This window comes from Protopterus annectens, chromosome 8.part1 (assembly GCF_019279795.1).
Source record: "Protopterus annectens isolate FY-2018-M chromosome 8.part1, PAN1.0, whole genome shotgun sequence".
In the NCBI taxonomy this organism is placed as follows: Eukaryota; Metazoa; Chordata; order Ceratodontiformes; family Protopteridae; genus Protopterus; species Protopterus annectens.
Window position 1 is genome coordinate 478,523,035 of NC_056742.1, and position 14,567 is coordinate 478,537,601.

A 14,567-nucleotide genomic window follows, 5' to 3' on the forward strand; every position below is an offset into this window, starting at 1 on the left:
TTCAAAAAACTGTCTTTATATTGATTTCTTATTGCAGATTTGGACAAACTTTTTTTTTATATATTTGTTAGGAGGGCAAAACGTCAAACATAGAAAATGCAATTTGCATTTTTGTGATTTCAACTCTGAGCCTATTTCTTAGTTAACTACTAAGGCAGATGAACATATAAACTTCTTCATATTGTACTCATAGTGTGGTTGAATCATAAATGAAATATAATAAAGGGAGTGGTAACCCATGTGCAGTGAGTTGATGTGAAAGTATAGACCTCTGATGTATCATAAAAATAGATGATAATAACTTATTTATTGGAGAGGCTTTTTTCCAGACCATGCGGTCTAGGGATTGCCTTGTTAAACAGAATTGCTGCAAGCTTACATTAACTCCAGTCTCAATTTTATGTACATAATATTCCTATTTTTGGAGGTATGCAACTACATGCAAGCTTTATCTATCCCTTCACACAATTTTTTGTGTCCCGCTCTACACATGTGATTTTTTCAAGCCGGCTAGCATACAGAGAACCAGACGACATGACCAAAGTACTAGTGGCACAATCATTTAAAGAAAATGGATGAACATCTGAGTCTGACATCTACCTTTTTCAGAAACAAAAATAAATGATCTTGTATGGTAGCATTTTGCAATACAGTTCATTAAAGTTTACAGATTTGATTCTGTCTCTCTGATAATGTGCTTATATTTTTCCATTATCTTTTGTTATTATCTACATTTTCAAACATGTTTCTGAGTAGAATCCTACATTCCTACTGCAAGCAGTAAGAGTTATGTGTTGTTTGGTGTTCAAATGATATGCCAATTAGATGTCCAGATTTTTGGCTGGATGAACTTACTTTTCAAGGGCCTTTGTTCCAATTTTCAATGCCTGGAGGTCGATAGGTATGCATCCCACAAGTCCTGATCAACAAATATCTCCTGGATGATACCACTAAGTGCCAAATTATGATGCAAATAAGTCAGTAGTATTACATACTGTTACCATTTTTCTTGTTAGTCTCTCCAAATGAATTCTGATTGAAATGTTTATTCCATTCTGCAAAAATAAATGTTCCTTACTTTCACCTCAAGGTTACCATTTCCAGGCTTCATGTCTCATTTTTGTCTAAATGTGTTTATTGAATTTTATCATTCAGTGCAAACAGTGACTTATTTATGGAATCCATATAACTGTGGTGTTACAGCAGTTAGCGTTATCTCCTCACAGCAAGAGGCTCTCCGTTTCGATTTTCAGCTGGAGCGCCTTCTGTGTGGAGTCTGCATGTACACCCTGTGGTTGAATGAGGAGTCTTAAAGACATGCAGTAGGTGTGTGTGTGTGTGTGTGTGTGTGTGTGTGTGTGTGTGTGTGTGTGTGTGTGTGTGTGCGTGTGTGTGTGTGTGTGTGTGTGTGTGTGCATGTGTATGTGTGTGTCTGTGTGTGTGTGTGTGTGTGTGTGTGTGTGTGTGTGTGTGTGTGTGTGTGTGTGTGTGTGTGTGTGTGTGTGTTTGTGTGTGTGTCTTCTGTGAAGGTTGGGTGGCAGGCTGGCAACTCAATACTGTAAATACTCCACTGCCAGTCAATCTGCAGACTGATGATCTGCTGTGGCGACCCCTAATGGGAGACGCCAAAAGACAATATGATGAAGTTAACATAACTGCAATATAAGATACTTGTAGAGCTGTCAGTTATATCAACTTGATAACATATAACGTAAAACAATAGTACAGCACAAAACAACTAAAACAGAATAATGATGCATAAGTCTAATGCTTAAGTGTGAACTATGTACATGAGATAGACCGGAGTTCACCTGTGGCCCAGGAGACTATGTGGTATTAAACTACATCCATTACTGTTTCCTAAAGAAAAGTGTTCATGAGATGGTAGAGTGTCATACTTAACAACGTGGTATGATTAAGGGTCAGGTATCTTACGTTAGGAAAATGATGTAATATATGTATTATGTATTAACTTTATCTTCATAAACTTTGATACTATGATATCTTAGAATATATTCATGGTGTTGTCAAAATGAAATATAAGTACATGTGCCATTTAACAAAAAGAGAAGTTTATATGCCTTTCCTTTCAGCTATCTTTTAGAACTCTTTCAATACTTGTCAACACTGAGAAATATGGGGCAGCTTGGAGGTTTTATTATATCTGGTGACGGACTTCTTAGTAGCAATAATGAACAAATGCAATATGGGATGTGGGATTTATAGTTCTGACAGGATCCATGCCTCGCAAATCACTTAGACTCTGTGGTATGATACTGTTGTTGACTTTATCCCAGAATTGATCGCATATTGCTGCAGTTCGGGCCAATCCCAGAAAAAATGCTGTCAAGATTGATTATTTTAATTTGTATTATATAATTTCATGTTTCATTTTCTGTTTTGGTAAACTCCAAAGGAAGGAATGTTTCCTTTTATTTCATATCATTCAACATGCAGAATATAGTGCCATATTTTCCTTTTGTAACCTTTTCATGAATGTGTTAGGAATTTAAGATATTTTCTACAACCTTTGTCTTCTGTAAAAACTGTCATGCAAAGAGCCCTACGGCATACATTGTTTGTTGTAAATGCAACACAAACAACAGTCTCTGTTACTCTTTGGAAATGATGGCCATTGAACACTAAAAAGAATAACTTTCTTGAATGTAGTATTTTGACACAGCTTGTCTTCCTTCTACTTGTATTTTGTTTTGACCTGTAACAGAAGACATGGCTTGGGATATACTTCCCTATTGACCTAGGTACATCTAAAATAATATAATTTTATCCACATGACTTAAAAATCTGAAAGCATGCAGAAATGCATCTCCTAATATTTATTTTTCTGTTTATGACCTCAAGTGCTAAGTGTTTTTGGTGAGCGCAGATGTGTAGTACACAATTCTTACTAGCCCTTAAAAGCAATGAACAACTGTCCCATTCACAGACAAATTGTGATTCACCCCATCTGCAACCCGTACTCACAACATGGAGTATACCACCATATTGGATCAAAGGCCCTGCAGTATGACTAAACAAAGTACTTGAAATTAAAACAAAATAAATCTATAAATAAATAAGTAAAGTGCTTGCTTGCTCATAGTGTCAGAACAGTCTGAGATACATTTAACGCAGGAATCCTGCCTTTAGAATTTGCGTATGTACTATGCTGTTTGTAATGTAAAACAAACCTTTTCCTACCTTTTACTTACCCTCCTTGTTATCGATATAGTCAGGCTGGAAAAGTGCTGATTCTGATACAAAGAAGGCTCTCTAAAAAGAACTGTATAGTGCGGAGATATATAAATACTGACACACACACTGATTAATTATTACCTTGTTCTCAAGAGAAAATATGTTAAAGCTGAACAAAAACAAACTAAGAGTTGTTTGTAAAATCCCTAAATTGGCAGAAACTTAAGGGCATTAAACCGCTTAGTCGTGTGGAAATAATACAAATATATTTTCTGGTCCTAGAGTTATTGCATCTGTCTTATGCCTGGTGCCTTGGACCTTTTTCATTTCACTTTTAGATGACTTGAAGTAATGATATGAACATACACATCTCTCTTAATCTAAATCTGAATGTGTGTGTGTGTAAGTTTGCATGTGTACTTGTATGTGTGTACGTGTGTGTGTGTGTGTGTGTGTGTGTGTGTGTGTATGTGTGTGTGTGTGTGTGTGTGTGTGTGTGTGTGTGTGTGTGTGTGTGTGCATGTGTGTGTGTGTGTGTGTGTGTGTGTGTGTGTGTGTGTGTGTGTGTGTGTGTGTGTGTGTGTGTGTGTGTGTGTGTGTGTGTGTGTGTGTGTGTGTGTGTGTGCGTGTGTGTGTGTGTGTGTGCGTGTGTGTGTGTGTATGTGTGTGTTTTTGTGTTTTGTGTAACTGCATGTATATGTCTGTTAGCATATATTCATGTGCCTCAATCACTTTGTATACATTATCAGCATTTTGTGAATAGTGATGCTTAATTATGCTGTAAGCCATTAACCCTTCTTTATACTGCCATGCAGGGTTCCTTAAATTAATATCATTATTTTGTCTTATGCCATGGCATGTGAGTTTCTACCCAGTCTGTCAGAATTATGTCCTACGATATCAATCTTTGAATGATTTTTGTTTTTTGGGAAAAGGAGAGTTATAGATCTAGGTGCACAAGAGAGGGCAATATTGATAGAAATTAACTTAAAGCACATCTAGCATGTGACAGGAGAATGACTTTGAAGCACAGCACATAGGGATGGAGCCTAATGGGCAGACAATATATGTATAGATATTTTTTCAGTAGAGATTGGCCACATTGCCAGAAAGTGGAGAATTAGGTCTTATCACAGTACTCAAGTGTTGGAGAGAAATTATTATAGCAGAAACTGAAGATTTTTCTGGCAACATGGATCAGTATGTTGCACTCACCCCATCTGTGGCCATTATGATCTAGTACAACCTGCAGGCTGCAGCAGGGAAAATATTAAATAAATCACAGAGACAAACCTCTTGTATCAACTTGATATTGGTAAGCATCATACGTCCACAACACCACATCACTTACAATGTACCACTAAGCCCATAACTTATCCTAAAGCTATAAAGAAAACAATTCTGAAATTCTCTTACAGAATACTCAAAATGATCCCATTTTCAGTACACAAGACAAGGCCTAATTCTTCTGTGTACACAAATACTGCAGATCTGCAGCGCTGACCCAAGAGTCACAGGGAAAGCAAATCAAATCTTAGAAGGTCTTTTGTCTGCTTCTGCACAGGAACTGTTTTAGTCATAGATGACTATAGTTCTGCATACTCTACAGCCAAAAGACTGGAAAATAGTAGAGTGATTCTCTGGTGCCAGGGTCTGTAATATCACAGGGGCTATTATAGCCCTAAATTCAGACTAATATGACTGCATCCTTGTAGTTGCTCATGTGGAAGTGAATGACCTCAGGTGCTGCATCTAGCAGGGCATGCAGAGAGACATGATAGAATTTACTATTCATGTGTTAGAGGCAGGAAATATAGTAGTCTTAAGTACTATCTTAACTTCTCCAGGAATGATTCCTAGACTGCAAAACACGGTATTTAGCTTTAACAATTGGCTAAGTAGTTGGTGTCATTCTAAAGGGATCCATTATGCTTTGGCTTGGGATGAGATGGTAGATAAGACTTTGTGTTTCACCAGGATGGCTTATAACTATCATACCAGGACTTCTGCATACTGATAAAAGCCTTTGCTGCCCTTAGTGCCTTTTTATGCAGAGTCCCCCTACTTGTAGCAAACTAAAAACTCAAATTTCGGCAACATCATGGTAGTACTATTCACTTCTAGAAGTCTAAGTCAAAAGTGCCTGAAACTGAGGCCCTACTGCAGCTTTAACAAATTCATACTCTTGTAATAACTGAGACATCATTTCAGTGCAGTAACAGTACTCCCTCTCTATACCAAAGTTCACTGCCGGTCATGACTCCAGGCCCTTGGGAACCTGTGGGAGAAAATCTCTATTTGTCAGAAATACCATTATTTCTTGGCAAATTACCCATGACCTGATCAGCAACAACCTCCAAATATCTCCTGGATGATACCACCCAGGGATCCAAGTCAAAATTAATACATCTAACTCTTACTTTATTGTTAGCTATAGATCCTCCAGTCCCTGTCCCCCAAAGATCAAGGAAATTACCATGAGCCCATTGAAAAGTTAAATATCAATCCAACTATCATTTTGCAAGGGAATTTCTATTACTCAGGTATTAACTGGCACACATACACTCTGACCTCTAAAAAAATGGATATACTCACCCAGTTTGTAGACTTTGTCAATGTTCTAGATCAGACTGTAAAACTATCCACTAGAGGCTATAATATACTGTCCTTCCTAACCTAACCCCTGCCTATTCTCTATCCTGCATCTCCTAATCCCTGGTGAAATATGATCACAAGTAAGTCATATTCTCTGTCAGGCCGAGTAGTTCCATCACCCACCAAGTGAGACCATCTTTAGGGATTTCTCTAGGACAAACATACTTAAGTCAGTAGCAGACCTATAAAAACTTCCCAGCAAGCCTCTGTAAATGGGCCCAGGTCTATATTATATGTTAGAAGTTTGAAAACTTTGAACGTTAAATAATTGAATTTAATAGTTCCAAGTTTCAAACATCGAACATATAATAATAAAAAAAAAGAAAGAAAAACGGAACTTACCTGACTAGTGTAGGCAGGTGGGCAAGCCCCCCTGCACCTGCACACACCCCGCGCTCTTTAAATATATCAACTCTGAGACTGCACTATAGTGCGGTAAAGGGAAGATTTCCCTTAGTGCACTGTAGTGCAGTCTCTGCATTGGTATATTTAAAGAGCAGGGGTGTAGGAGGCGCAGGGGTCTTGCCCCCTGTCTACAGACGTTAGTTTTGGGATTTTTTTTTTTTTTACATATGTTCAATGTTTTATAACTTTGAACATTTAAATTCAACATTTTAATGTTCGAAGTTATAACATTTCGAACATATGATATAGACCAAATGGGCCCAGCTGAGAAGACTGCCAAATTCAATCCTGACTTTTACAAACATCTAAACAGATGCATAGTCCATCTTCCAGTAGAAATAAAGGGGCAATTCAGGAATAAATCTCTCTGGTGGAACTGCCATGTCAATGAACTGAATAAGAAAAGAAAACTGATAAACAGTTATAGGAAGCCCTCATCTCCTCATCTTATGGCCAAATTGAAAAATATCAGGAAGGAAAATAAGAGAGCTGCTATAAAATGTAAAGCAGAGTATGAGTTTAAGGTCACCATATATATCAAAGAAAACTACAGATCATTCTTTAAATATGATGCAAAACTTAAGGAATAACATCCAGTAATGCACTAAGCTCATCTACAATGATATCACATATTCCAATCTCAAAGCTATAACAAAATGTATCAGCAGACAAAGTTAGTGCTACGTTTACTCTGTATACCCACATTGCTGTCCACAGTAGTCCTGAAGACTTTGTTTTCTCTAAAATCACATTGTCTTAAAATCCCTGTGAAAGACTAGAATTGATACTTCCATGGGGCTAGACATTATATCAGACTACATTCTCATTGGTTCAAAATATGTACCCACCTGAGTCACTATTGAAATTATTCAGCTTCAGCCCATCCCCAGGGTCTGTGCATGATGCCCACAAAACAGCCACTGTAAACTCCTTACACCCCTTTACAGATCCATGCAGTTATATTTTCATCAGTCTCACCAGTCTTGTATGCAAATCCATAGAACATAGCATAGCAGAATTCATTATTGCAGACACAATCACCTTAACTGACCTAGACCCTACTTGTTTTGGTTTTAATGATGGGCAGGTCCTGTCTCATGAACCTTATAAGCTTTTTTGAAAAGGTTAAAGAGTCTGAAGGCAACTGACACTCAGAGCCTACTGCTTATCTTCATCTGTCCAAGGCATTTGACACTGTCCCCCTTGCTAAAATTGTTAAAAAATTAAACAAATTTAATGTAAACCCCTGTTATCCACTGGATTGCAAATTAGAGTTTCAACAAATCTCATGCAGTGAAAGTTGTTGGAACCTTTTCTCAATGTCAGGTTGTATAGAGTGCGGTTCCACGGGCATCAGAGTTGTGTCCTTTTTAGTTTCTCATTTACTTTGCAGAATCTTGTCCAGTATCACAGAAGTGTGATCGACCTATGTGAGAATTCAATAAACAGCCTGCTGGCTTCCCTTGATATTCATTCTGCCCATTGCACTTCCATGAATACAATATTTTGGGGCCGACAACAGTGTTGCCACTTGGGAAACCATGCAGATCAGCATGAGTACAAAAAACAAGAACGATTCATGTCGGCCTACGAGCAAACCTGCTCCGTGAGATAGTGTGGGCAGCCATGGTCCCCCAGTGGTGAAAACACTGCAATAATAGCAATAATAACACAGTAAAGAAAAGTGTACTCAGAAATGTACACTGCAACAATTATTTCCAGAATGAAAGAATGGATGGGGAAAATAAACGACAAAGGCAAATGCAAGTAAACATACACTGGGAAGGGAAAGTGTGCTGATGAAAATGGTCACAGACATGAATGATAAGACTGAACAAAGAGGAAGAGGGCATGTTAAATATGGAAATGTTCCTAAAATAGGATATGCTAATGTATGTACACTTCCCAGCACACGTTAGTAGCATATCATTAAGCACATGTGTAGATAGCCCAGTAGGCACTGCTGTTTGCACCTTCTGTATGAGTATGTAGTATATATGCTATGGTCACATAAGGTCACACATCAATGGAGATGAATGATTATGATATAAACATCACTGACATGCTCACTGGAGAGTTCATTTAGTAAGGACAGCAAATAAAATGGGGATATGTGCATACTTTTAAGATCTGCAAAATGGCTTGAATGTGACTGACATCTCAACATAGCTCTCAAATAATCGGGGTCACATAGCAACAGACTTCTGGACAAATGTAGACCGAAACAGACAGAATCATGGACCGTTCAAAATATTATGACACTTAATCTGCTACAATATGTGATTGTAACTTATGCATGTTCTGCAGTCACAGACGTGTACAACTGGAATGATTGCCAGTATTCTATAAAGGTAACTCACCACTTCCCTAGAAATGACAACTTTTTAGAGGGGTTAAGAGGGTCTGTGTTAAACCAGGAGTTGAAATCATGGGCAATCCTGGCCAGCTGAGAAGTTTGCATGACACATAAACCACAATACCCATCTGCAAGAATCAAACCCATGCAATCAGTGTTGCCACTGATCTGTGTATTTACTTGGTACAACTCAAAAAGACATAACACACAAACATCTAGTAGAATACCTTGAAAGAAGTCTGGACTGTCAAATCCTAATGGGTATGCATCTCATAGAATAGTTCTGTATAGCCTACCATATGTGTTGGAGCTCACTGTACCGAATGTGATATATTTGACCAAAGTGTTCCTACCTGACATAGGTATCAACCATAGAGATAACATATACAAACTACAAACACCATACTATTATGATTAAATTCCATACACACAGTCGGGTATTTCATGTATCTGACACATGTACTACCAATGGATATTGTCTAAAACATCTGCAATCAATGTGGGAATTAAGAAGTGATCAAATATAATGAATGGTACAGCAGTATGTGAGACTGATGACAATGCGTCAACAATGTCCATGTGCAGATAAAGCACAGCAATGAAAGGTAAGTGTTAATGATCGAGGAAGCAGTCACTGTAATAATGTACACATACCAAACAATACATGGAGCACCCTCTATAAGTACATGGCAAACCGCAACATGTGCATCATGATCTCTGACCCCCTGACATTACCAGTAAAAGTGTTGTACTGCCACAATGTGCTGACATGCATCCATATGTGTTCATGCAAATTATCAAGTGGTTATACTGATGTGAAACAGTGGTATGTCTGTGACAAAGTACAGTCACACTATAGTGGTACCTATGCTACAATTGGACTTCAGGCTGTACCTCACCTACAAATAAAACCTTGGGGATGAATCACATGTGACACAGTGGAACAGTTAACACAGTAATACATCTTTACCTATTTCACATCATTACATCAGTTGTACATCATATGCCTATATGTTTATCAGTGGAAATATGTGGGTGAGGGCCCTGACACTATATATGGACACATTACAACTCATGTGGATGCAGGTCATGCAGAAAAGTTAATAACACAAATGCTGACAGTCACGCAATGTTACTGGGAGCACCTGTATAATCCTTGTGAATAGCAACACAATAGTGCATACAATGAATTACCCAAGGTTGTAATAACTGAATCACAACATTTCATATGTTTGTGTATATAACAGCATTACAACATGCTGATGAACACAGACATATGTGACCATGTAATAAGTATGATGGAATAATGTATGTCAGATAATATTTCCATATGCTAGGTAGACACATGCACATCTGTGCCATACTACTCTTGTCAGTGTGGTGGTTGAATGAGAACTGTATACAATATTGATAATCTCCACTACAAGAATACATCCCTCAGTAAGATAAAAATATACATAGCATCATCTCATGTCAGCAGTCTTCAGAAAGCATACTACTACAGCTGTTCTGGAACAGACGTGTAACCAAATGCAGCAGTGGTCATCAATACAGAAGCTCAAGTCACAGATTGGAAAACACTGTTGTAGGGTTAGTGTACATCCACACCTCAACATAGCACATGTGGATAACAGCAACATTGGCATGTGCAATGTTCATAGGGTCATAGGGTCACAGAACATTACTAGGCTAATGATCAAGATCACATACAATCCTAGTTATCATTATAATATGTAAACTCAAATTACTATATGTGTGTGATAGAAAACAGTGGGGTTATGTGTGTTTCTGTGCTTCTGTTTGATTTTATTACAGGCTGCCTCTACCCATATGTTTCATGTGCACCAAGTGATAACAGAATTAGCAATCAGACATTCAGTGGTCTGGACATGACTTGTAGATGGTCATGGAGGGGCTCTGCTTCACAATGTGTGTATGTATCTTGTAGATGATGACATTTTCAGTGTTCTACAGAAAGGACATTATGTGGACAGAAGGAGAAAGAGGATGTTGGATTCATGAGGCTATGTAAATGTTTCTCCTGAATGGGAGTCAAATGAAAAGCGATTCAAAACATCATACGATGACAGTAATATACCACCAATCTTACACACACACACACACACACACACACACACACACACACACACACACACACACACACACACACACACACACACACACACACACACACACACGTGCACACACACACACATGCATACACACACACACACACACACACACACACACACACACACACACACACACACACACACACACACACACACACACACACACACACAATGACTCAGGTCAGATTCAAATACCACACCTGTGCAGATGCACAAGCTGGATTCCAAATAATGTAAGACTAGCACTGCCTGAGATGTCTTACTTTAATAGTTTCAGAGTGCACTATATAGTGGATAACACCATCCGTGTACGCTGAGAAGATGATGTTTTGGAGGAGTGTCTAACATAGATGTGGACTCAGATCCAGGTGCAAAATTGTTTCTAGACTGATAGCTGAATGAAGACACACATACACTCTCAAGATAAACAGGCAAGAGAACACAATACTTCATGTTCACACCACTGCAGAATTCTTATTTAAAGACTGTCACAATGCAATTTATAGACAGTGACATCATCAGTGTATGCTGAGAAGAGGATGTTGGTAGGGCTGTATGAAACTGCTGTAGAGTCATGTAGCAGTGTAACAGTATCTTCTGTGTCCTCCTTGAATGATGTTGTTAAGACTTGGACTCATGTTGTTTGGACTGCACACACACCCACTCAGACAAAGATACACAAGTTCACTGCTGTGAGATTCAATCCCATACCTAATTAGTTACAGATGCTGGAGAACACAGTACTTAACATTGACACTACCACAGTCTAATTTTAACATTTTCGCAGTGCACTTTATAGAGGATGACATCATTATAGTATTGCAGGTAACATATACTGTTATAAGAATTGTGTGCAGAGCCTGGAGTTGTGATATGATAGTGTGATCACAATTTTCAAAAGTACATATAAATACATCGTGGTAACTTAGGTGAAAGAAGCTGTCATGAATGCATACTGCAGAAGTGAGATAGATATGTACCTGTTTCTCAGGATGTTGTCTAGATCACAAATACACACACACACACACACACACACACACACACACACACACACACACACACACACACACACACACACACACACTTTGGAAACACCAGTAGTGCATTGATATATAGTAATGTGCACATGTAGGCAAAATCTGATGATGTTGGACTGTCACAACACGGATGGATAACCACAATGAAATGATGTATAGCCAGTTAGACCAAATCAAGTGTGTTGAGAAGACACATATGCTAAGTGGAAAGCAATGTAGGGGATAATTTTTTTTATTTTAAAAATAGAGAACTGTTGGGGAAGGGACCAAGGACTTTGAGGGTCAGGTAGGTAGACCAGGTGAGGAAGCAGGTGCAGACAAACAGGACATACAAGTCAGACACAGGGATGGTGATGGACACAAAAATCTGGGGGACACCATGATTGGGGATAGGTAGGGGACATCAGAAGCACATGCCCATCAAGCATGGGAACAGTAAGAATCTAGACGTCACCCTCAGAATTGTCATCACTGCCTTCTTCCTCAGTTGCTTGTTAGCTGTTTGACATGGGAGTCTCATTCTTTTTTTAAGGACCAACTTCTGTCAGCTGATGCAGGCACCATGGCCAGTCTCTATCAGATCATGCACTATCCCTGGCAGCTCTTGGAAGGTGACATAATCGCCACCACCACCAGTACTCCAGGAGGGATCCACTGCATCACTAGCTGAGGCAATGCTACCTGATGAGTATGGAACAGGTAGGGTAGGGTTCTATTGCCAGGTTGCATCCCAGAGGTGCTGGAACTTGATGTGGCAGATGGCTGAGTGTTGGCTGGCTGATCTGCAGTGGTTGGTTCACCACCCTGTGCTGAAATGCATATGGTTTGCTGGCAGAAAGGTATGTCATTAGAAGGGTGTGATTCCATGTACCTCCCACCAAAAAAAATAAATAAATAAGGGGTAGTGTGAGACAGAAAAAGAAAAGAGATGATTTGAACCATGATATATTACATTCATGGTTTATTACAATAAATATCCTCATATTATTATACTAGCTGTAGAGCTTTCACAATCTAAAAAAATGATTGTGAATTCTTACAAGTAATATTTGGAATATGATAAACAATCCACAAAGCACTGAAAAGAGGAGAAGCCCGGCACCGGACAGCTGAAGTAGAATGGCAAGGTTTATTGAAGCAACCCAAACACAAACATTAATATTAGCATCCCCTCTTAATTGATGTAATAAATTATGTTCAACAGATGAAAGATTGGATACAAATTTGTTGTTCTTCACAACCTTTCTTAACTCATTTTCAACTAGTACTTCAAAATGTTTCAATTGTGCATGAATAGGTGGATTCCAAATACTTTTCTTCCTTAGCTCATTGGATATGTCTCCACACGGTTGGCCTTCACGAAAAATCATTTCAAAATTAACTTTTCTAAGAAACATTCTTAAATCAATCACAAGTTTGCTAATATCACATTTTTTCTTTGGGACAAAATTTAACCCTTTAGAAAATAAACTAAAATATTTCTTATCAATATCCAATGAGCTAAGGAAGAAAAGTATTGTGTGAAGAACAACAAATTTGTATCCAATCTTTCATCTGTTGAACATAATTGATTACATCAATTAAGAGGGGATGCTAATATTAACGTTTGTGTTTGGGTTGCTTCAATAAACCTTGCCATTCTACTTCAGCTGTCCGGTGCCTGGCTTCTCCTCTTTTCAGTGCTTTGTGGATTGTTTATCAGTTTGCATTTTGCGCTGCTATTCCATTTCTTTGGGTTAATATTTGGAATATGCAAATATTTCATATATACTTATAACGATACTACAGATTATCTTAATGACATGTTATTAAAGCCAATATTGCTGCATTTCAAATTTAAAAATGAAATTTGCTGAATGTGATCTATAGGTTACTTGTGGGAATTGAACCCACATAATCTGAATATATTACTACACTTGCCTAATACAATTACAGAGAACTACAGAAAAAAGCAGATATGCTTGCTGTTATAGATAAGATATGCATGATGAAGTTGATACTGATCTATGGAATCACAATATTTATTACAATCAGGGTCAGTTATGCTTCAGACATACCTGTACCGTTCTGAATCATGCCAATCCCTCAGCATGTGCTCCCTGTCCATTATGCTTTTCTCTGCACCTGTAAAACAAAGAATGAAAGAAAAAGAGAAATGAAAACATTATGCATGCTAGTCTTGGTTATCTACACCAATGCATATAATTTCAAGTTGCTTGGTCTGCATACTTACACAGCTGGGTGCTGTTAGCAGTTTGAAACCCATCCAGCCACTGGTTGAGTTGTACCTGCTTGTGCCTTTTTAAGTAACTATAGTGGTGCCTACACTGCTTCACAATGTGTGGTATGCCAGTCGCACTATAGATAGCTTTGGCTAGAATGCTCCAACCCTCAGCCTTATACTGAGACCCAGTATCTCCCCCTACAGCAGCCTACAGCTGTAGCACTTCACAAGGACTGCAGCAGATGTTTTTGACTCCTCCACACCACACCTCTGTGCCCTAAATTTTGTCCCATCCTTCCTATCTCCTGTCATGTCTGCAAAGGTCCTCCAACAACAGTACTAATAGTTTCCTGCCAAATTGTGATGTCGCTTTTTACAATCAGTGCGCAAACATGCACAACCATGCCAAACATATCTGCCTGATGGTAAGCAAAGGGAAACATTGCCAAAGAAAGAGGAAGGGAGATTATGAAACAACAATGATGCTGTTACATTTGGAATTGATTTATGGCATGTTTGCTGCTACAGCAGGTCACACTTTGTCCAGTGGTCAACACTGATAT

At 38.5% G+C, this 14,567-nt stretch overlaps 1 protein-coding gene across 1 annotated transcript in view; it reads right to left on the reverse strand.

Moving 5' to 3' along the window:
• The window catches only part of LOC122810151 (olfactory receptor class A-like protein 1), a 79,666-nt gene that overhangs the window by 29,933 nt on the left and 35,166 nt on the right, over positions 1 to 14,567 (reverse strand). Inside the window, exon 2 of the mRNA XM_044081626.1 lies at positions 13,838 to 13,904. Within this exon, the coding sequence (XP_043937561.1) occupies positions 13,838 to 13,904 (67 nt within the window). The remainder of the gene's footprint in view (positions 1 to 13,837; positions 13,905 to 14,567) is intronic.